General features: G+C 45.0%; 1 protein-coding gene across 1 annotated transcript in view; it reads left to right on the top strand.

Annotated features, from left to right (window-relative positions):
• The window catches only part of akt1s1 (AKT1 substrate 1 (proline-rich)), a 29,092-nt gene extending 21,015 nt beyond the window's left edge, over positions 1-8,077 (top strand). The window contains exons 4-5 of the mRNA XM_060849450.1: positions 676-830; positions 2,845-8,077. Of these exons, the coding sequence (XP_060705433.1) occupies positions 676-830; positions 2,845-2,988 (299 nt within the window). The 3' untranslated portion in view covers positions 2,989-8,077. The remainder of the gene's footprint in view (positions 1-675; positions 831-2,844) is intronic.
• Positions 8,078-23,428: the final 15,351 nt, after the last annotated feature.

The following is a 23,428-nucleotide window of genomic DNA, read 5'->3' on the forward strand; positions in this document are numbered from 1 at the left end:
TATTTTGGAGAGTTGTGACTTTATTTTTAATCCAACTTTGAAAGGAGGAGTTGGGGGGGGCGGCGGGAAGGAAGGGAGGAGAGTCCCAGAATGAGGGATTGCAATGCATTGTGCCAAAGGCCTCAACACCAACACTTGGGTGGAATATGTCCATGTTGGTTGATTGTCAGGACGGCACAGTGGCTCAGTTGCCAGCACTGCTGTGTCACAGTGCCAGGGACCCAGGTTCAATTCCAGCCTCAGGCGACTGTCTGTGTGGAGTTTGCGTATTCACTCCGTGTCTGCGTGGGTTTTCTGTGGATGCTCTGGCTTCCTCCCACAATCGAAAGATCTGCATGCTGGATGGATTAGCCATGGGAAATGCAGGGTTAGAAAGGTGGGTTTGGGTGGGATGCTTGTTGGCTGGTCATTATGGACATGATGGGCTGAATGGCCTGTTCCCACAAAGTATGGAATCTATAACTTTATGACTAGCTGCTGGTGATGTTATGCAAGCAGTGTTGTGCATTGTTTGGACTATAGCTTGGAGCCACCCAGAGGCTGGATTAGCGACTGCATGCAAAAAATGGGTTAATGCATTAACAAAATGGTGCTTTGAATCACAGATCTGGAGTGATTCAGTGTGATTTGAATGTGGCTGCTCAGTTTTGCTTGTTTTGTGCCTGTGCCCAACAGATGGCAGTTTGAGCGAGGAACTCCCTGCCCGTTCTCAAACATTGCCCCAAGCAAGGCATCACCAATATGCCAAGTCCCTGCCCGTGTCTGTCCCCATCTGGGGATTCAAAGATCTGAAGCCAAAGAAGTTCGCTGATGGGGACAATGAAGAAAGGGTAAGGTGCCTTCTCTCTAGAATTGACGCTGTTCCTCGGGTGTAGTCATGTATTGGTTACATTATTGCACTGGTAACCCAGAGATTTTTATAATTCAAATACCACAATGGAATTTCTGTTTCACAAAATGAAATTTATGGGGTTTGTTATAAACTTCTTGGTTTTAAAACAAAATGTTGGTGTCAATGCAAGTGACCATAAGTGTCAAGGGCTTATTCCCAAAACGTCGATTTTCCTGCTCCTCAGATGCTGCCTGACATGCTGTGCTTTTCCAACACCACACCCTCGACCATAAATATCAGACTTAGGAACATTACCCTTCCAGGAAAGCAACTGTTCTTGCCCATTCTGCATCTGTGACTCCAGTCCCACACCAATGTGGCTGACTCTTGAGTTGCATGCTGAAGTGGTCCAGTGAAACCCTTGTATCCAGTTTGAGTTGGACAATGAATATCGGCTTAGCCAGTGACACTCTCATGGGTGGAGGAGGGGGAGCTCCTCTGCACCCCTATCTCCCTTTTGAGTGATGACTTTAAATGGAGGTGGTTGGACGTTGGCTCCACTCAGCTGTAGTTTTCCCAACCAGTTGGAGGATAACTTTTAGTAAAAGTCTGCAATTCCCAGAAAAACACTCCAGTGCAATTGAACTCTGCTTGTGGGTAAGATCGAAGCTGTAGTGATAACCTTGCAGATTTTAATGTGGCTCTTTATGATCCACATCTGTACCTACCTGCACCCAGACATTATTTATAACCATCTATCAATTATTGGTTTGGCTTTATGGAATTAAGTGTTTGTACCAGGGTCCATTACTTTTGGTGCAAATATCCCTGACTGCTGCTCTATAACATCACTTAACTGTACAGGCACCAGGGCAGCCACTGGATATGGAGATAGTTACAGAAACAGTCCCTACCAGTCAGTGGTGTCACTCTCCTCCAACAACAAGATCTCAATTTCTGCAGTGATCTTCTATATCTATATTTTGAAAATTATTTCACTGAGTTCTAGTTGAGAGACGGTACTTCTGAGGGAAAGCTTCTGATTTTCATTGCAACTCTGCTGTTGCTCAGCCTCCACCTCACCTAACATTGGCCTGTGTAGTTCTGCCTTTTTTCCAAAAGGGTAGGCTACAGCAGGAATAATTGGATGAGGCTGAAATTCCAGAGCGAATTTCTGCAGGCTACAGGATTCCACACTCAATCCTCCCCCTGTTTTTTGCCTTCCCTCAACTGGTGTAACAGTAGAGACACCAATAAACTATGATTGGATGGTTGTGACTGGGATGGGTGGGAGGTGGAATGAAACAATACCCATATTCTTGATTATCCAGTGGCCCAGCTGAGAAGTGTAGACAAGATTTGACTTGGTTCCATTACTAACGTGTAGTGAGCTATCACCTTGACTCTGGCATATGGCCATTCTGTGCAGGATATCAGAGCAATTCTGATGTCTGTGGAATTGCATGTAGACAGGAACTAATCCTTCAAGAAAGGAGAAACTTGGTATATTCCTCCTCCACCTGCATAATGAATTCTGGACTCTTGCACATCCCTGATTGTGTGTGTGTGTGTGTGTGTGTGTGTGTGTGTGTGTGTGTGTGTGTGTTCCCCCTTTATGTATGATACTCGGGGCCATCAGGTGTGTTTGTTTTAATATAGAATGCTGCTGTGAAGCACTTTGGGACATTTTTATCAAATTAACCACTCATAGTTATACATTGTTCTTGTTCCCTCTGCCTCTTGCTCCAGCCTTCCTAATGAGTGGTGAATAAGGAAAGCTGGGCTGCACCATGGCCAAGAGCAAAATGTTGGAAATCAAAAATAAACACTGGGGGCAAAAGTTCTGGAGGATGTTCTGAGGGTTTGTGGAGCGAGAGCAAAGTTATCTTTTCTCATGTCAGGGTCCGGGCTCCGATTGCTGAGTCTCCTCAAGGGCCCTGATTGTGCTGCTTTGTGTCTTGCAGTTGTCTCTTGCTGTATCACTCACTCACTGACTTTTTTTTTGTCTGCAGTTGCCTTCACCAGATTTGGACAAGATTGCTGCTAGCATGAGGGCCTTGGCCATGAGTGTGACAGACGGCACTGAGATGTTTGGTGACCTCCCCCGTCCCCGACTCAACACCGGTGACTTTCAGAAACCCTACCGGAAGTACTAAAGCACTTTTCAATGCCACCACATGTTCCACCCTTCCCTCCCCTTCCTTTCTCCCTCCGTTCTACCCCTTATCCTGCCAAGCGCAACACTACAGGAACCCTTCCCGCAAGGAAAGTTGTTAACTGGCCCAGAGCTATGCCACGGGCCAGCCGCTTCATGTAGCATTAAGGTTACGTGTAACAAAAGACTGGCTAAGAAGTTGATTCAGTAACTTTTCAAAGATGAAGAAAGCAAGAAACTTTATAGTATATTTTTCTGGCAAAACAGTGTGTAGCAGAGTGCCCAAGAATCCACTTTTAATGTTCCAACTTGTCCTTGTGTCTTTCTCCTCCTCCCAGCATGCTCTGTGATTTTTTTTTTGAAACCAGCTAACTGAGCCCTTTAATTATATTCAGACAAGAAGACTCTCAACAGCACGGTGTCTCTCTCTCTCTCTCTCTCTCTCTCCCTCTCTCTGGCTGGCTTGCTGTCTCTCTCTCTGTCTAAACTGCAGATACCAATACGATCTATTTGAATGGCCAGTCCCACCAAGACAGGTGGTGCCAATTCATGCTGTGTTTATAAACAATTCGTCTTGTTTGGGATTGTTGTCAACAATCCTAGTCCTTCTCCCCACCCCTCCAAAACAAAACCCTCATGGAATACCATTTGAAGACAGCAGCTCCTTTCCCTGCATTCCGTGAGAGATGTGGGCACCGTTTCGGTTTAGAGCTGGCACTGATTGATTTTTACAAAACAAGATAATTTCCACAAGAGATGTCTGAATCTGGTGTCTTGGTCACTTCCCTGTGTAATACCTCTGCTTTGTTTTAATCTTGTTTTCTTAAAAAAAAAAGCGTGAGCCAATAATTTTTATTGCAAATCAGTACAAAGGGACTATCAGATGTCATTTTAGAGTGAGGTTGACCTTTTGCTTATTACAAGGCAAATCTGGTTCAGCATGCCCAAATTTGCTAAGATTCTTTATGCTGCAGGACTTCTAGGTATTTGAATGTGTTTATTCAAGTAATTGGGCTAATAAGATGCTACGATAGACAGCAAATGGTCTGGTCTGCTCACTCCACATTCCCTAACTAACAAGCCCTATGGGCATATACAGTACAGTGGAGGTTGCAGTGCCCATTACATAGCTGCAGTACTGCATCCTGGCACAGGCTGTCTGTTTCACAGATGACTGAGCAGGGGAGCCACTGGTAATGTCCTGAGTAATTAAGCTACCTGTTAAGTTTGCACGCACTCTGAAGTGAGCGTGTCACAGTATTGGGTCTGAATGGTTTGGCATTGTTTGGAAACTGGAAAGTGCGATGGCTTCTAACCAGTGTTTTATCTTTCACGTGAGCAGGTACATGGTATCCCCGAGCGACACTCTCCTGAGTACGTTTGTTCAAAAACGGGTTCGCTTCTTGATGCCCCACACTAGCTACCACTCAGCATGTGGCGGTGAACTTAAACTTGTTTACAGTGCTCCTTTCGCTTGTGTCGCCTTAGGAACCAAATGCTGCTTGGTGTTGACTTTTCAGAATCGCCCATCCCCACTCGCCCCTTCTGTCATTGTCGCCTTCCCTGAAAGTATTGTGCTGAGGATTGACTTGCAATCAGTGCAAATATCGGAGTTGATTTTTCCTTTTTCAAGTTGGTTTTGTTGCCTGACAACACACTCTGGCTTTTATTTCTTCCTTCCCAGCTCTACCCACGAACCCACCCACACTTGCCTGTAGATCCGATTTGGAAGTCAGTATGTTTTTTGCCCACCCCCCTTTCATTACAGAAGTGTTGTAATGCTTCCTTTGAACTGCTTTTTGTAATTGGTGAAACTTGTCTAAGGCAAGGCAGCTGCTACCTCCCTAAAGACACCCAATGTGCCTTGGAGATTTAAGGTTAGATTTGTTTTCACTGCCTGCTTCTGCAGAGTCCCCTTGCTTAGTTCTACTGACATTTGCCCCAGGGTTCTTAAACTTGCAAAACTAGAGCACTGTTAGCTGTCCCTGAGAGTCATTTGGATAATACGAAGCTGCTTGAAGATTGAATGCTTCTTCCTTTCTTTTTAAACAGTGATTCTTCTGAGACAGAGGAATGATTTCTTTGGAGATCAGATTCCATCAAATGCTCTTGACAAGATATATTTGCGCTTGGTTTGCTCTGGGTTGGAACCAAAGAATGTGGTGAAGCTGAGTCTTCAAGATCAGCAGCTTCTGGTCAGAACTATTGAGAGTGAAACTCCCTCCCACTGCCTATCTAAGATGGGCCTTTGGTGAATTAGTTTTTATGTCACAGTGGGAATTGGAATGGGTATACGGTGGGGCTCCACTGTGCCAGCTTGTTGTGTAGCCAAGCTGTCAGTCATTAATCCCTGCCATCGCCATCCCTTGTTCCCCACCAAGCAGGATCTCCTTTAGACTGTTTATTGTTATGAGCAGTTGTTACTAAGCTTGAATGTAATTCTGGTATACTTGAACACTACCATGTAGATGACTGAAAACTCCTGTGACTGACCCTAACCTTGGCGCTTAATATCCCAGTTCAATCCTCTGCCATGGAGAGGAAAAAAAATCCCAGAAACAAATGTCTCCCTATAAGGACAATGCTTCAACATGCTATCCAGGATTTCCGATTTTTGAGCGCTCTTTGGAACTGCGGGGGTGACCCAGCCACATTGTCAACACAACCCATCAGTGTTCAAGTTGGAGGGTGTGCACTTCTTCTGTATAATAGTGTCCCAATTCCAATGCTTTTGTTTTAATTGCATTCCCAGCTCCTCGTTTTTGGCCACTTCAGAGTAGCGGGCATGGCTAATCCACTTTGTCCATCTCTATTTTTTTAAACCCCTGTGTCTCCTACCCTCCCCTTGAATTAGGGGCAACATGGTGTCACCCTTCCCTACTACAGCTGCTCAGCAAGTGTTGTGTGACACGCCAACCCTCGTACTTCCTCTGAGATGTCTGGATTTTCAAATTCCCTTTTAGTTCACTAGCACATCCCTTAGCCTGATTTGAGACGTGTATCACATGTACACCTATTGCATGGAAGAACCTTTTCTACAGCGCTCCTGTAATGGTGCATTCCACAGTTGGGATGTCATTACTGGGTTAACCCTCCCTTTGCTGGAATTGGTCATGCTAACCTCTGCCATCTTGCAATGTTTTGTATGTGGCTTTGGGCATCTGGACTGTCTTGAATTTTCCATTCGGGAAACACCCAATCAGAGTTGCTAATTCAGCATCTGAGAGCAGAGTGTAGAATCTAACAACTGGGAAATTTCTGACCATTTTCAGCTTACAAGTAGTTATTGAGTGCCCTTCCCTCAAGGAGCCAAGGCTGCATTGATGCAGGTCTGCGTGGTGTTGGATTGAGTCTTGGTAGGAAATCTAGAGCTCTGGCCTGAACATCCAGGACATCTTCATTTCAAGTATCAAATTAACTGCAACTCCAATCCAACTTAGCAGAGTAAACTGGTTCCTGATTTCAATATTGTTGTGCTTAGTCTAGTCCCTTGTAGTTGGACCTCTGACTGTTAATTACTCTGCATAATTATCCCTGGAGTCCCTGCTCTAGAATCCCAGATCCCTCCGCATTGCTTATTTTTTTTAAACACTAACTAGTTGCATCAGCATGGGTAACGTCTTTGAAAAGAGTTTGGATGCCTTTGGTGGGAAGTAGCCTGCCCCCCCCCCCCCCCGAAAGATAGGTAATGCCCTACCATGTTGAGTAGCTCCCTGCTAATCTGAGGTTTATGCTGAAATCTTCCACCAGTGGTTCTTCCTAAATATGTGGGAGAACTCGTACAATGTTATCAGCAGCTCTCCTTTGCATTCAACTTGATGCAAGTCTGGGTTTTAATGGACAGGAGGAGGCAGTGTCATTTCTGCTGGGTGCAGCTGGCCCGGGCGTAATGATTTGGGACAGGCTTTTTGAAAAGGCTGCCTTCTTGCAGAGGTGGCCTGTGTTTTAACCCAGTTTTAAATGGAATTGAATACATGATACGAGGCAGAAATTGTGCAATGTCTGATTGATCTGCTATCTCTTTCTGTTGGGTGTTTCTCAATGCTGGCGACCCCTCCCCTTTCCACACTGTGACCTTGAACCTTTAAGGGGCAGGAGGGGAAACTAGAAATCTTAAAATTTGGCCTGTTGCTTTGCTCAACTTGCTGCCAGACTCTGGTCAAGATGGACTTTCCATCAAAGTTTAATTTGTTGCTGGGAATGAGGATGATAGGAAGCTGGAAAAGGGTGATCATATTTGTGCTGTTGCCAGTATAATTGAATCCCTATAATTAGTGGAATGGTTTTTGTTTTAATGTGGGGAAAATAGATACGCTGCATTATGTAGTAAAAGTTGGCTTCAGTTGTGATATCACTGGATTAACGAGCTGTTGCTCATTATGTTGCAGGTTTGTTTAAAAAACATTAAATGTGGCTTCAGAAAGCTACAAATGGAGGTTGTCTGCCCTGGGCTATTAATCTAGACAGTTAATGTGTACATCTGTTGCTGCCTATCTGCATTTCTAGCACTTTGTTTCATTTTAAACTGCCCAACTTTATTTTTCTTCAGTATGGTATTTCTGGCATGTGTTAAGGTGAGCGAGGATATGTGCAGTATTTGAAGCTCTGTACACAATCTGTGTTCAGATTATATCTCTCCCCCAGCAGCATCTGGAGGGCTCTTGCAAGTGTAAGAATGTTACTATGTGAGCCACTGCTTATTGACATGGACTAGACTCCTATTTCTGGTTATAATTTCACTTTATCTGACTCCAACTACCTGACCAAGGCACTTCATTCTTTCAGAGCGAGGAAAGAAAACTGACATTGATTTAATCTTTTTTGAGAGACTGCAGATAATGCATCAGTTTCTGTTCATGGTATGGGTACTTGGTATGAGAGAGAGAGAGAGAGCGAGCATGCATGGAATGAGCTGTGTTTTTGGGATATCTGAATTTTCAGAATATTTTGAGCAACCACGTTGCATTTTGGGATGTTTAACAAACTTGTAGGACAATCACTGCTGGAGATGTGAACAAAATGATGAGAAACTGACTAAAGGATACAACTATTCTCACTTTCTAAGAATAAAGTCGAGTTGTTATTACAAATGTGGTGATTTGACTTCCTTGGTCTCTGTTTTCCCTCCTGTCCACCAACTCATTTGCTGAAGTACTGCTGACCACAGTCAAAGTGTCGCTGTCGCAAAGCCGCTGTTGCAAAGCAGCAAACCCTGACAGCCAGTTTGTACACTGCAAGCTCCCATAAGCAGCAATGACCAGTGAATTGGTTTTTAATTGTCTGTTCAGGGGTAAAGCAGAATTTGAGGGTAGGGCTTCCCTGTACATTGAAATAGTGATGGGATTTCATACACACAAACCTGAAAACTGCAGATTCTTGAAATCAGAAACAAAAACTGAAATGGTTGGAAAAAACTCAGCAGGTCTGTCAACATTAATGGAGAGAAATCAGAGTTAACATTTTTGTTAACTTTGTTGTGTGATCTTTATGCTTCTGCCCGAGAGGGTGCTGTTAAACCCAGCTATTAAACATTAGCTGGGTAATGGAAATCCAGCCTCACTATTCCTGAGGTCATAAGTTACATATTTTATTAAAGGTAATATTTTCCAATGGACCAATCTCTGAGACCTAAGATGACCCAACCAGCTTTCTGTACTTCGGGGAAATTATTATATTACAAATAAGTAGCCTAACTACAGGTAAAGGATTACAAGCTGTTGACATATAACTTGACAAGTTAAAGTCTGTCTAGCTTGTAGAATTAGCGCGCACAATAAAATTGGTGTTATGGATGGAAGGAAAGGCGAGAAGGCAGTTCACTGCTTTCTGTCCGGGGATTTGCAGAGACTATCCTTTTGGCTTGTTTGAACTTGCTGCTAGTCGATTTCTCGGTTTTCCAGATACTTTCACCTGATTGCAGGAGACATTGAGCAACTGGTTTGTAATTAATAAAGTCTCTGACTTGTCAGTAGAAAATAACTGCTTACAGCAACTGGTGAGGGGAAAATAAACTGGCTTTTTTTTTGAGGCTTTAGCCTTCCCTTCCCTTCCCTTAGACCCCAAGGCCTCATAGCCATGAGCTGTTCAGTTTCCTGGGGAGCCAATCTCTTAATTGTCAGGCAGAATGCCTTTGTCATCAACAATAGGTCGTTATTCCACGAACCAATCAAATACTTGTTGCTGGCTTAATTACCTTGTTAGATCACCCCCTGCTCCTACCCATCTATAGTAAACCTCGCCACCTACAGCTTGAACAAAATGGCACTGGAAACAGCACTTGTAATAAGTCCAGCAAACTCTTCTGTAATCTATGCTTTACAACAGTTCTTTACCAATTATCAGTCCAGTCTTAAGTAAAACATGAGGTCTTAACAAAAGATGGGCCAGTGATTCACTGTCTCATCCGGAAGGTGACACAGTGCGGCAAGTGCCTCTGTCCTGTCATAGCCTCTGAATAATGGGCAAGTTCAATCCATGATCGTGAGGTTTGAAGCTTTACTTTTGCTGTCTGCTGTCAGTCAGGGCTTGTTTAGTAGAACGATTATAACGTGGAGTGATAGTTACTTTAGTTTGTGTAGATGCAGCAATCGCTGCATTTTTTCATAGAAAAAAAAATCACTGTTTTTGTCCCCCACCCCTCCCAACAGTCTACAATGACCATTCTGCACTCTCTCTTTAAGTTAGAAGCAAGAGTCTGGCTTTTTTGTAAGTGCCAATCTAGCTGTATAATCACTCATTCGCCTGGAGTTTAGATGGGGCAGTGTCACCTGTGTTCCCCAGGGGATAGAACTTTTAGCTTGCAATGAATGTATGACTTTATAAAAATCATTGCAAAGTTTTAATTTTTAAAAACAGCCAGTGGGTAAATTTAAATGACCCTCTGCAGTGATGTTAAGGATGTGTACATTCAGCTTCCCATCATCCATCTCTTTTTTCATTTCGGCCTCTTAACTTGCTCGTGCAGCCTCAGGCAGGTTGCTGTTAGTCTCAGGGCACAGATGGATACACTCTTGCTCTCTCCACCCCAATCCCTCCAGCTCAGTAATTCCTTCCAATTTGCTGTCAAATACAAATATTCAACAAGAGGATGCTACAGTGGGTAAAGGCAGTTGTACACACCTCTGGACCCTAGACATCTGCCTCCCTGATTCTGCACGGGGGCATGGCGGGTGAACTGAATACAAGCACAGTCAGGGACCACAGCTTAACCAAGCCTGAAGTGAGAAATTAAGAATGTGTCTATATACCTCAGATGTACAGCATGCTGAATGTTTCGGCTGACTTCAGAAAATTGGGCCCAGATCAGCCACTCTGACTGTGATAATTAAATATTCAAACGTGCCTCCTACTCCCAAATATTACAAATTCTAAAAGTTGAAGGTGTCTTTGAACCCCTGTACCTTCCCTTCCCTTACAGCTTTGAGCCAGTTAGCTTAGACTTGTAGGATACTGGATATCAGAAGTATTTGCTGTGTTTCGAGATTAGTCTAATCTGTTTTGTGGCCTGCTCTTGTACAAGAGTGTAATCCACACTGAGCCGGGAGCTGATTACTTCACTTTTTAAAAATTTGGTTGTTAATAAAAGTTAGACCTTTTGCAACTGTTTTCAGTCCCTGTTTGTGACTGAAGAAATGTTTCAGTTCCCAATAACCAGACCAAAAATTGGTAAAAACTGTAAACATTCTCTTTTTTTTTTAAATTAGTTTCTGAGGGAAAAAAGTTTAGTGGTATTGAAATCAGAGGTTGCTGCCTAATGAAGGTGGTGTGTGTGTGGTAATGATCAGGAGGAAATGGAATGGTGGAGCAGGGGTTCATGAAGGAGATAACACCTCAGCTGGATTTGGGGGACCTGGAGAATAGGAGGAATGGGACTTGATGCCTTGCTCTACAGAACAATATACATTTGTTGGGCTGAATGGCCTGATTCCGTGCCACCAATTGCTTGGTAGTACAGAACTTAAACATTACTGTCAAAGCAGTCATACATGGGCTCCTAGCTTAAAAGGTCCATCATATGAGGTGAGCCACCATTCTGGGCTAACTAAAAGGGTGACCTGTAAACAGTATGACATTTGTGTTACTGTAGCTATTTATGGTTTGCATGAATATGACTAATGTCACTACAGAGACTGGAAGGATCACATTACGCAAAAGTGAGGACTGCAAATAATGGAGTTCGGAGTCGAGAGTGTGATGCTGGAAAAGTACAGCAGGTCAGGCAGCATCTGAGGAGCAGGAAAATCAACATTTCGGGCAAAATCCCTACTTCAGGAATCATCAGCCTTCATTTCCTGATGAAGGACTTTTGCCCCAAGCATCGGTTTTCCTGCTCCTTGGATGCTGCCTGACCTGCTGTGCTTTTCCAGGATCACACCAGCGTCAGGTCTTACTCCCACAGGTCCCATGTTTTTTTTTCTAATCCAGTCCCTGTGATGTTACCACAGGTGGGTGGTGCCTGACTACACTTGATGAAATATTAACCCTTTCAAATCCATAGTTTTTCATCTCTGTTTCATTACCACTGAAGCATATTAGATTTAGATTAGATTAGACTTACAGTGTGGAAACAGGCCCTTCGGCCCAACAAGTCCACACCGACCCGCCGAAGCGCAACCCACCCATACCCCTACATTTACCCCTTACCGAACACTACGGGCAATTTTAGCTTGGCCAATTCACCTGACCCGCACATCTTTGGACTGTGGGAGGAAACCGGAGCACCCGGAGGAAACCCACGCAGACACGGGGAGAACGTGCAAACTCCACACAGTCAGTCGCCTGAGTCGGGAATTGAACCCGGGTCTACAGGCGCTGTGAGGCAGCAGTGCTAACCACTGTGCCACCGTGCCGCCCAATATGAAAACCAATTTTTCACTTTTCCCTTTCTAAAGTTTTTTCTTGTGCGTGTCTCAGTCCTAATAAAAATTGTTACCTTTTGTGAGCCTTTTAGCAATAATTTAATATTAGTGTGCTGTAAGGAACTCTCTCTCCTGTGCTTACTGATACTGCTGCCAGTGGGAACTGCTTCTCTCTATTGATTCCATTGTAAATGGTGAATGTTGCTTTGATTAAGCACAGATTTATTTTTATGAATTTCCACCAGTTCTAGTCTTTTTTTAAAATGAATTAAACTACCAAACCACTCGCATAAGAAGAGAGGTAATAGCCTAATGGTATTCTCGCTGGAATGTGCAGTAAGAGACCCAAGTGATATTCTGGGCATCTGGGTTCCAATCGTACCTCAGCCATTGGTGGGAATTTGAACTCAAACAAAAAAAAATCTGGAATTAAGAGTCTTGTGATGACCACCCTGCATCTGTTGTCAATTGTCCAAAAAACCCATCTGATGTCCTTAAGGGTCGATGGTATATTCAGGGCTGAGATAGAGAGGCAGGTTTTTAATGGTTACGAGGAAGAGGCAGGAAAGTGAAGTTGAGGATTATCAGATCAGCCATCATCTCATTGAATGGTGAAGACTAGATGGGCTGAATGGCCTACTTCTGTTCCTATGTCTTACAGTTTAATGCTCTCGAAAGTGAGGCACATAGTTGGGATCCAGTTCTGTTTTATTTTCTCATTTCTTTGTTAATCCTGTTCCATATTCTCTGGGTGATTTAAAAATGTGGAAATGAAGACTTTAATGCCTAACCGCTTAAATCCTAAAGTTCAGGTCCTTTTCCAGCCCTTTCTGATCCCAGTATAAAAGTAGATACTGGCCACTCGGGTGTTTCCTTTCTTCCTGCTGGAAATTGAATAAAGATTTCTGCACCTTGTGTCTTTCACTGTGTCTCACACCTGCACACACACAGCATGGGTGCTGGGGAAAATATAAGCACGACTGCAGTTAGATGGTAAAGAGGGGAAAATATATAAACAGGAGATTTAGAGTCTCCTCAGTTTAGGGTACTGACTGTGTGCTGGCTGGTGCCATAGTCAGAAAAAAAGAAAACGCTATATAAAAGTAGATTCAATGACAGGCAGCAGTTGGGGCTTCATCCTTCTAGCATCTCCTTTTCGTTTAAAATGAGATACCCTTTGTTAATCGTGTTTAGTTCCATACCATGCAGCTGGAAGCTGCCTTTTTGAGACTGAGCTAGTTGCAGGCTGGCAGCTGGACAGGGACAAGAGCAAAATGCTGCTTGGATGCTGAAAATGTTAAATGCAGAAATTGCTGTAGAAACTCAGCAGATCTGGGCAGCATCTGTGGAGAGAGAAATAGAGTTAATATTTCACATTTAGTTTAATTTTTTTTGGACTGGTGTAACCTTTGAGCAAGAGCAGCTGGCAAGCCTCTGAAAAAGAGAGAGAAAGTTTACTCCCGTTTTCCCAGTGTTCAAGTACTTCAGGGAGCAAATCTTTCATTGGAAAACTTTATTGGATGTGAGCAAAGGAGGTGAAGGGACTGACTGTAACATTGGGGCTGGCCATTGAGGGGAGATAGATAGGAGAAAGGAGAGTAAGGACTTATAAAGAGTCGCAGTCATCGAGTTGTACAGATCAGAAACAGACCCTTCCAGAATGTTCCCCAGCGGCCTGTCGGGGCTGGGTCATTAGTGTATTCAAGGCTGAGGTAGACAGGTTTTCAATCAGGAGGGGAATCTAGGGTTATGAGGAAAAGGTAGGAAAGTGGAGTCACGTGGTCCAGACCAGGTGAGGACAGCAAATTCCTTTCCCCCCCAAGAGCTGGATGGGTTTTTATGAAATTATTAGGGTCACCTGCACTGGTAGCTTTATAACTCCAGATTTTATTCATTGAATTTAAATTCCATGAGTTGCTTCATGAGAACTGGCATAGAAGGGTTAGACTGAAAGGGTATATCCTATGAAGAACTGCACCTCTGGCAGTGCAGCATTCCCACAGTGATGTGCCGGAGTGTCTCCTTATATTCTCAATTCCTTCACATGGGCCTTGAACCCACAACCTTATATAAGAGAACTACCCACCGCGATCCAGCTGGCTGGCTGACCCACGTTCATAGAATCGTTGCAGTGTGGATGCAGGCCATTCTGCTCAATGAGTCCACTCCAGCCCTCCGAAGAGCATCCTACCGAGGCCCGCTGACCCATCCCTGTAACTCTGCATGGCTAACCCACCGAACCTGCACATCCCTGGATTTGCTTGGCCAATCCACCCTAACCTGCCCGTCTTTGGACTGCGGGAGGATACCCATGCAGACATGGGGAGAACATGCCACTCCACACAGTCAACAGAAGCTGGAATTGAGCCTGGATCTCTGGTGCTATGAGAAAGCAGTGCTAACCACTGAGCCGCCGTGCCCATGCTTAAGAACAAAAGAACTAGCAGTAGGCCATTCATCCCCTAAAAGCCTGTTCTCCATAAGAGGTGAATTAAGAGCCTGGGAAATAAATGCGTGAACGAGGTTCATTTTGTTTCAATCCACAGTTTAGTCCTCATCCGCCATTGCAATTCTCGGCAATTCAGTCTGGATTAATAAGAGTGTGTCTGATCCAGAGCTCTGGAGGCAATTTGCTGCCAGGCTGCACTAAGATTAGACAGAGCAAGTTCAGTCGCTGAGACAGCATAGACTCACTGAGATGTACAGAACGGAAACAGACCCTTCAGTCTGACTCGTTCATGCTGACCAGATATCCTAAATTAATCCAGTCCCTTTTGTCAGCACCTGGCCCATATTTCTCTAATCCCTTCCTATTAATATACCCATCCAGATGCCTTTAAATGTTGCAATTGTACCAGCCTCCACCACTTCTTCAGGCAGCTCATTCCATGCACGCATCACCCTCTACCTGGAAAAGTTCCCCCTTAGGTCCCTTTTAAATCTTTTCTCTCTCACCTTAAACTATGCCCTCTAGATTTGGACTCTCGCACCCCAGGGAAAAGACCTTGGCTATGCATCTTATCCAAGCCCCTCATGATTTTATAAACTTCTGCAAGGTCACCCCTCAGACTCTACTAATCCAGCTCCAACCTCTCCCTATAGCTCAAACCCTTCAACCTCAACAACATCCTTAAATCTTTTCTGAACCTTTTCAGGATTCACAGTATCCTTCCTACAGCAGATGCTGAGATATATCAGAGGTAAGGTATAGCACGAACGCAGAGATCACCAGGAGAGAGTTACACTCACTGTACTTTATATTATGCAGCTACTGTCTGGGCCTTTTGGATTGGCCTCTGTAAGCATTCCAGGATTTCCTCCTGCTGGGTGCTCCCAAGTGAAGGTATATATTGGTTAATGTTACAAAGTTCTTGCAAAACAGGTCCTAATCCTGTCAAGATAGTGTGGGAATTTTAATTCAGTTGGAGTCATAAGAGTTATATGGCACAGAAACAGATCTTTTGGTCCAACTCTTCGATGCCGACCAGGTATCCCAAATTAATCTAGTCCCCTTTGCCAGCATTTGGCCCATATCCCTCTAAACCTTTCCTATTCACGTAGTTTCTTTTGAATCTGGGCGTCTATGAAAAAGACTGATGACAGTGAAAATTTTCACAAGCTCCGGGAGTCTTGGTGGCACTGTGCTAATGTCACTGGGACTGGAAATCGAGACGTCCCGGTTAACAATCCCTGGGGACAGGTTTGAGTCCCACCTCAGCAGCTGCTGGGGTTCTAATTCAATCTGTTGTCAGTAAGTTGTGGGTGGGGGGGTGGGGGGGATCATCACTGATTTGTTGCAAAAAACATTGTGGCTCACTGTTGCTCTTCAAGCAGGGAAACCTGCCATTCTTACCCAGTCTGGGTTACATATGCCTCCAGACTCAGCAACGCGGTTGACTCTTCATTACCCTCTGAAATTGGCCATGCAATTTTCTCGATTTGAGGGTGATTCAGGGTCAGCTGCAAACGCGGTGGCAGGGTGGGAGGACCCTTCAGACAGAACTCGCCCACTCCTTTTCTGTTTTTCTCTCTCTCCTTTTTCTTTTGTGTTTTTCTTGCTTTCGTCTCTCTTCTTCTCTTGACCACAGACTCTGGGTGTGGGATTCAATGCAGACCCAGCGAGGTGGACTCTCAGCACAATGTGGTGGTCTCTCCGTGACCCAGTGTGGTCTCAACATGGACTTCTGGTCTCGAGGTGACTTCTCACAGTGCGATCCCACTGTGGCTAAGCACTTAGGAAAGACTGTATTGTTTGAACTTTCAGCTTTATTTCTTTATTTTCTACTTAAAACTTAGAAGGTCTGCAATGTGTCACTTTTAGCCTTACTTTGCATGTATTACACTCTACTATAATTAACGCAGTGTTTAACTTTTAACTTTATTCTTTTTACCTTGTCCTTATGATTCTGTACCTAGGTACTTGTACCTGTGATGATGCCTTTTGTGGTAACATTATACACTTTTCATTCGACACTGTATTTGAGTATTCATGACAACGAAATTAAAATCATGTCAAATGATGCCCCTGTCCTGTGAAAGAGTGAAGTATGTATGAATTTTGAACTGTGGTCACTGTTATAATGCAGAGCTCACAGTGACCCATTCACACACAGCCCAGAAGCTAAGGTCCCTTCCAAAATCTCCTTCCTCTTTCCACTTATCTTTCCTCCAACCCCAGCCACTTTACTCACCTGTCCTATTATTTCTCTTTAAGTTTTAAGCAATTTGTCTGATTTTGTAGCTGTTCTGTGCCTTGGGCTGGGTTAAAGCATTGAAACTGCTGGACCAATGCAGTTGGGCAAACCTTTTTATCTTCCCATACTCTTTCACTCGGTTCCCAATGAGGAAGAACCTTCCAGCACTTCTTTTGTGGGGTTCCACTGGTGACTGTTTTGTTCTGGATTCCATGATGCTGTCCCATACTTTCTAAGCAACTTATTCAGAGATGTGATGACAGTCCCCAGCAGCACGTGAACCTGTGTTTCCTGGCTCAGCGTTAGGGGCGCTACCACTGCACCACAAGAGCCCTGAAATATTTTTCATCGGTCTGTTCAAAAGTCTTGTCCCAGGTGAGACTTGAGCTCAGGTCTTTAAGGTCAGAGGCTCCACTGCACCACAAGAGCGTTCGGAATACTGACTTCACTCTTGGTTTGAACCTCCATCGGATGCTGAAGCAGATTGATGGGGTGAATGGCCAATTTCTGCTCCTATGTCTTATGGTAATGTCCGCCAACTGCCCAATGTTTGAACTGTTGACAATGGGGAAATTCCAAGGACAATGACCAAGTAACTGACTACATGATGTATTTCTTTCTCTCTCTCTCTCACACACACACACACACACACATATACACACACAAACACACATATACACACACAAACACACATATACACACACAAACACACACACATACATTCCAATTGGACCAGAGTGGATCTTTAACACTTGAGGTAGAAAAATCAGATTTAGGTCCTTTTGAAAGAACAGTCTTAGCCAAGTTCGAATGGGAGCACCATCCCAGTGATCAGTCTGTGGCTGTTAATCCCTTAGGATTCAGTGGGAGGTCCCAGGAATTGAAAATTAATTCCCATGAGCAAAACCCCGGGGCAAAAAAATAATGTCAGTAAGCGTTTTCTTTTTAATATGTTTGTTTGCAATTTCCAAAATTATCAGGCATTGGGAAAAGGCTGTTTGAATGATAATGAAGCATTGCCCAATTAGGGAATGGGGAATCTGTTTGTCCTCTAGTTGGCAAGAGTTGGTAACCATGGTGAGAATACCGGTGTGTGCAATAGCCCACACCAAGTCGTGAGCATGTGTCCACCCAAGGTTGAACACTCTTGATGTGGCTCAGCCTCGGTGGGTGACACTTGGCTCGGGGGGTGATGGGGAGCGGGAGCTCCCTATGATATCCTGTAGGCCGAGGCTTCATAGTTGAGCCAAGTGAGACTAAATGTGGCTTTGGTCCTGCAGTTTTTGGCTCCCTTTGTATCTCTAGATTGACTGCAGCTGTAAAACATCTGTGTTTGATTGATGTAAAGAAAGCAGATGTCACTGGGTAGCTATCAGATCAGTTCCATTCACCTATAAGGCAATCATTGCCATGGCAACGTGTCTCAGGGGACACTCGAGCTCTGCAGTGTTCAGCTTATGGAACACGGCTGCTTTGTTTCACTGAAATGTATGTAGAGTACACACAAAAACAGTGAAACCTACTTCATCCACTCAGGGGAAGGGGGTGTTCAGAACAAGGGAGTGCAACCTTATTGAATCCCAATTCTGTCATCTACCAAGGGAGACGCTGAACAGGATGGGGCTGTTTTCCCTGGAGCGTCGGAGGCTGAGGGGTGACCTTATAGAGGTTTACAAAATTATGAGGGGCATGGATAGGATAAATAGACAAAGTCTTTTCCCTGGGGTCGGGAAGTCCAGAACTAGAGGGCATAGGTTTAGGGTGAGTGGGGAAAGATATAAAAGAGACCTAAGGGGCAACATTTTCATGCAGAGGGTGGTACGTGTATGGAATGAGCTGCCAGAGGATGTGGTGGAGGCTGCTACAATTGAAACATTTAAGAGGCATTTGAACGGGTATATGAATAGGAAGGGTTTGGAGGGATATGGGTTGGGTACTGGCAGGTGGGACTAGATTGGGTTGGGGTATATGGTCAGCATGGACGGGTTGTACCGAAGGGTCTGTTTCCATGCTGTACATCTCTATGACTCTATTAACAGTCCAGCAATAATACCACTAGGCCAACACCTCTCCATATGCCCTTTGTTCCAATTATTTGGTTTCCATAAAGAGATCTCCCCATATCATGTTGTCCCCAATCTTTATCAAACTTCGATGCCTCCATTCACCCGAGTTCCTCCTCCAGCACTTTAAGGCCCACCTCACTGAGCCTCCCCTGTACTTTAGAGTCTTCGACCCGCAGCCACGAAATTTCTCTATGAACCTTCTCACCCCTCCTTCAAAAACCTACTACGCTTTTCATCAGCTTCCCCTTCTCCAGGTTAGCCCAATCCACCCATTTTCTGTGGGAGGATTAAACTGTCCACTTGTAATACTCTCCCTCCTACAGTAGATGTCAGCGTTGGCTCACTGGAATTGGCACTGCAGTCTCTGTCTTTAAGACTCGCCAGAGGTTTGAGCCTGCAATCGGATTACAGATTCAGGCTGGGATTGAAGGGCTTGGTGTAGCCTTGATTAGAGATAATTCCCCCACTCTATCCTGCCTGTTTATTTTCCTTACGTCCCTGTCTAACTTCCTTTCAAAATCATTCATCTCCATTTCTAATGACCTCTTGGGAACATTCCTGGTCAGTATGTTCCTGCTGTGTAGAAACATTCTCACTTCCATACCTCCACCAATCTCATGCCAAAAATCTTAATTCTGTGACGCCAAGTCAGAAAATCCCTACAGTGCAGGAAGAGGCCATTCAGCCCATCAAGTCTGCACCAACTGTGTGAACAGCATCCCAACCAGACCTGGCTCCCTGCTGTATCCTTGTAACCCTCGGCTAACCCACCTAGCCTGCACATCTCTGAACACTATGGACAATTTCCTATGGCTAATCCATTTAACCTGCACATCTTTGGATTTTGGAAGGATACCAGAGCACCTGGAGGAAACCCACACAGACACGGGGAGACCCTACGCAGTGGCCCGAGGCTGGAATTGAGTCCAGGTCCCTGGCACTGTGAGACAGCAGCGCTAACCTCTGAGCCATCAGCCAATGGGAGCAGGTTCCACTTATAGACCTTAACCGTTGTCTGCCATCATTGTGTTCACCTTCCTCTCCACCTTTACTCCAGAGAGACTAGGAGAAAGTGAGGACTGCAGATGCTGGAGTACCAGAGTTGAAAAACATGATGCTGGAAAAACACAGTAGGCCAGGCAGCATCCGAAGAGCAGGAGAATCGACGTTTCGGGCATCAGCCCTTCTTCAGGATGCCCTTCTGAAGCAGATTCCTGCAGAAGGGCTTATGCCCAAAACGTCGGTTCTCCTGCTCCTCGGACGCTGCCTGGCCTACTGTGTTTTTCCAGCATCATGTTTTTCAAGCCTTTTCTCTAGAGAGAACCTAAATGCCAGGAACATCAGCAACTGAGAGGCATTGATCATGGGAGGGTATTGAGGAACAGGTCATTGAGGGGCACTTAACAAGGGGGCATTGAGCTGAGAGCATCGAGCAGGAAGGCATGTCAAGAAGGTGGACATTGGGAAGGGGGAGAAATTGGGAAGGGGGGTATCAACAGAGGGGAATTGATCACTGGGTGGGCACTAAGAGGGTCGGGGGACATCAACTAGAGGGGACATTATTATAAAAGCAAATTACTGCGGATGCTGGAATCTGAAACCAAAAGAGAAAATGCTGGAAAATCTCAGCAGGTCTGGCAGCATCTGTATGGAGAGAAAAGAGCTGACGTTTTGAGTCTAACTGACCCTTTGTCAAAGTTAAAAAAAAGGGAGAAATAGGGAGGTATTTATACTGGGCTGAGAGAAGGTGAGTCATGGCTCCAGAAGCAAAGGTAGCAATAAAGAGGTGAGAATGACATTGCATAGAGAGATTAGGAGCTGTGAATGGCCAAGACTGAAGCCAGCGTTATGTGACAAAATATGAGGGGGATGGGGGGGTGAGGGATGAAGCAGAGACAAAATGGAAAACAGGGAAGAAGGGTAGCAAAGGGGGAAGAGGAGAGGAAAAAGGTGACGAGAGAGTGGGGAGCGAGAGAAAGAGAGACAATCAAGAAATAAGAGGTACAGAACAGTGAAAAAATATATAAAGAAAGATAGATAAAATAAATGAAATAAAATTACAGGGCAGAATGAAAACAGAGGGGTCGAGATGGGATATTCATCTGAAGTTTGAATTCAATGTTGAGACCGGCAGGCTGTAACGTGCCTAGTCGGAAGATGAGATGCTGTTCCTCCAGTTGCATTGAGCATTATTATAGAAGGATTGCAAGGTATTGAGCCACAGACACCGAGCAGAGGGACATTGATCCCGGTCTCTTGGTCCACCAAGTCGGGGTGGGAAGGAACAGCTGGGGGACAGGATTTTAGGGTTGTTTGGAAATAGCATGGGAGAATCGAAACTGCCCCAGAAATAATTGTAGACTCACACCGACCCTCATATACGCACAGACAGACAGATACACACACACACATCCACCCCCCTCACATATTTCCACTCTCTACCAATCACGCTCACATTCACTGTCATTAACACAGACACTCTCTCATGGTCAGTTCCCCACATGGTCTATCCCTTGAAGTAACTGACAGACACAAATTATTACAACAAATAAACTTACTCTGTATTACTTTGTACAATTATAAACTGGAAGAGAACAAACCACACAAACAGTGGGTTGGGGTCGGATGTGGTTGGCACCAGGCACTTCTGGTTGTATTGATGGTTGGTGGGTGTGAAGCGACATCTCTCACCTTCCGAATCGATTTCCGCCAATAAAATATCAGAATCAGAAAGAGTTGTACAAAAATTAAATCATTCTTACATTCAATCACATGGGCCATTGCCTGTGTCACATGGTGGTGGATTTTGGGGAAGTGTGCATGCTCAGTACAGTGGGGGCAGTGAACCTTGGCAATGTCTCTTCATTCTTTTCTGTGATGCACTCGGTCAGAAATAGTCCCTAAAACCCTAACAGCTCGCTGCAGTGTGAAGGAAGGTTGCCATGGAGATTTTCAATGTGGATCCTGAGCGTGTGGGATCTTTCTGCCCTCACCCAAGCCGAGGGTGACCCCAGGGTAACAGACCTTTAATTTCCTACAGCCTGCTGCAGGTGGACTCCAGACCGGTCCAGTACCAATGCAGTGCCAGTGCTGTGCAGTGCCAGTGGAGTCCAGTCCAGTGCAGTGCCAGTGTGGTCCTGTGCAGATCAGTCCAGTCCAGTGGAGTCCAGTCCAGTGCCAGTTAACAGCCTGAGCTGTATTAGGTGCCAGTGAGGGGACAATACAGAGATAGTTGGGGGGCATGGGGACAGGAGATTGAGGGGACAGTGGATAGACAGTGAGAGGACAGGGAGTGGGGTGACAATGAGGGGCCGGTGAGGGTAAATTTCATCTTGGTTTGGAAATGTAAAACCAACTTTTGTGAATCTTTCTCACAATGCATCCAAGGTTTTGGGAATGACCTCCCTGAGCCCCTTCCCCACACTGAGGGAGGCCATTCAGTACCATGAGTTGCATGCCCACTCTCTCCAGAGCCTGTCAGTTCGTCTCAATGTGCCTGCTCTATCCCTGCATGCTGCAGGTTTAATTTCTCTCAAGTACCCATTCCGTTTCCTTTTTTGAAATCTTCATTGCCCCCACTTCCACCTCACCTGTACTTAGTGAGTTCCTGATCATTACTCACTGGACAATAAAGTTCTTCCTTACTGTTGCCATGTATCTCATGCCCAAAACCTCTGATCTTTGGGGGGGCTGATTCCCGTTAAAGCTACTGACACCTATCTTTGTTACCAAAACATGTATCAGCCACAGCACCACTGAAATCCCCACGATGTATGAAACAGTCTCACTTTCTAATATGAAGGGCTGCTCAGGGTGATGGTCTTCTCTAAACCCTCTTCCTTCATCCCGATCTTCAGACTTTCCAACACCCACCTCCAACCTCAGGCCTTCCCCGTTTCCCCTCCTGGTCATTTGAGGGAACTGCTGCCTGACTGTGGGTGAGGCAGCCTGCTTTGGGGGTGCACGTTTGCCTGGAGTCTCTGCTATACACAGCTAGGCTGTTCACAGATTCTGTGATCCCAGTAAAGTGGCATAAAGTGCTATTGTGAACATCAATAAGCTGCTTCCCCTGTGAGGATACAGCTGGAACCACTCCAGCACAAACACTTTCTCAACAAAACATTGGAACATGCCGAATAGAAATGTAGATATCTACAGAATGTATGGGCACAGAGACAGAGGGGGACACAGAGAGACAGAGGGGGACACAGAGAGACAGGGCGATACACAGGGAAACAGTGGGATACACAGCAATTGTGAAACACATAGAGGGATTGTAAGATACACAGACACTTTGGGAATTTCAGGGAGATCGTGAGGGGCACAGGGGCAGGAGGGTGAAGGGACAATGGAGAGACAGTGAGGGGTGATAGTGGGATACACAGGGAGACAGTGTGATACACAGGGAGATAATGGGATTCACAGGGAGATAGTGGGATATACAGGGAGATAGTGGGATGCACAGAGAGACAGTGGGATACACAGAGAGACAGTGGGATACACAGAGATACATAGAGACCGTGGGATACACAGAGACACAGTGGGATACACCGATACACAGTGAGATGCGCAGAGAGACAATGGGATACAGAGAGAGACAGTGGGATACACAGGGAGATAGTGGGATTTGCAGAGAAATAGTGAGATGCACAGTGAGACGGTGGGATACACAGAGATATAGTGGGATGCACAAAGAGGCAATGGGATACACAGAGATACAGGTGGGATACATGATGAGGCAGTGGGATACACAGAGACAGTGAGATACACAGGGAGATAGTGGGATGCACAGAGATACAGTCAGATACAGAGATACCGTGGGA

This window comes from Hemiscyllium ocellatum, chromosome 33 (genome assembly GCF_020745735.1).
Source record: "Hemiscyllium ocellatum isolate sHemOce1 chromosome 33, sHemOce1.pat.X.cur, whole genome shotgun sequence".
NCBI lineage: Eukaryota > Metazoa > Chordata > Chondrichthyes > Orectolobiformes > Hemiscylliidae > Hemiscyllium > Hemiscyllium ocellatum.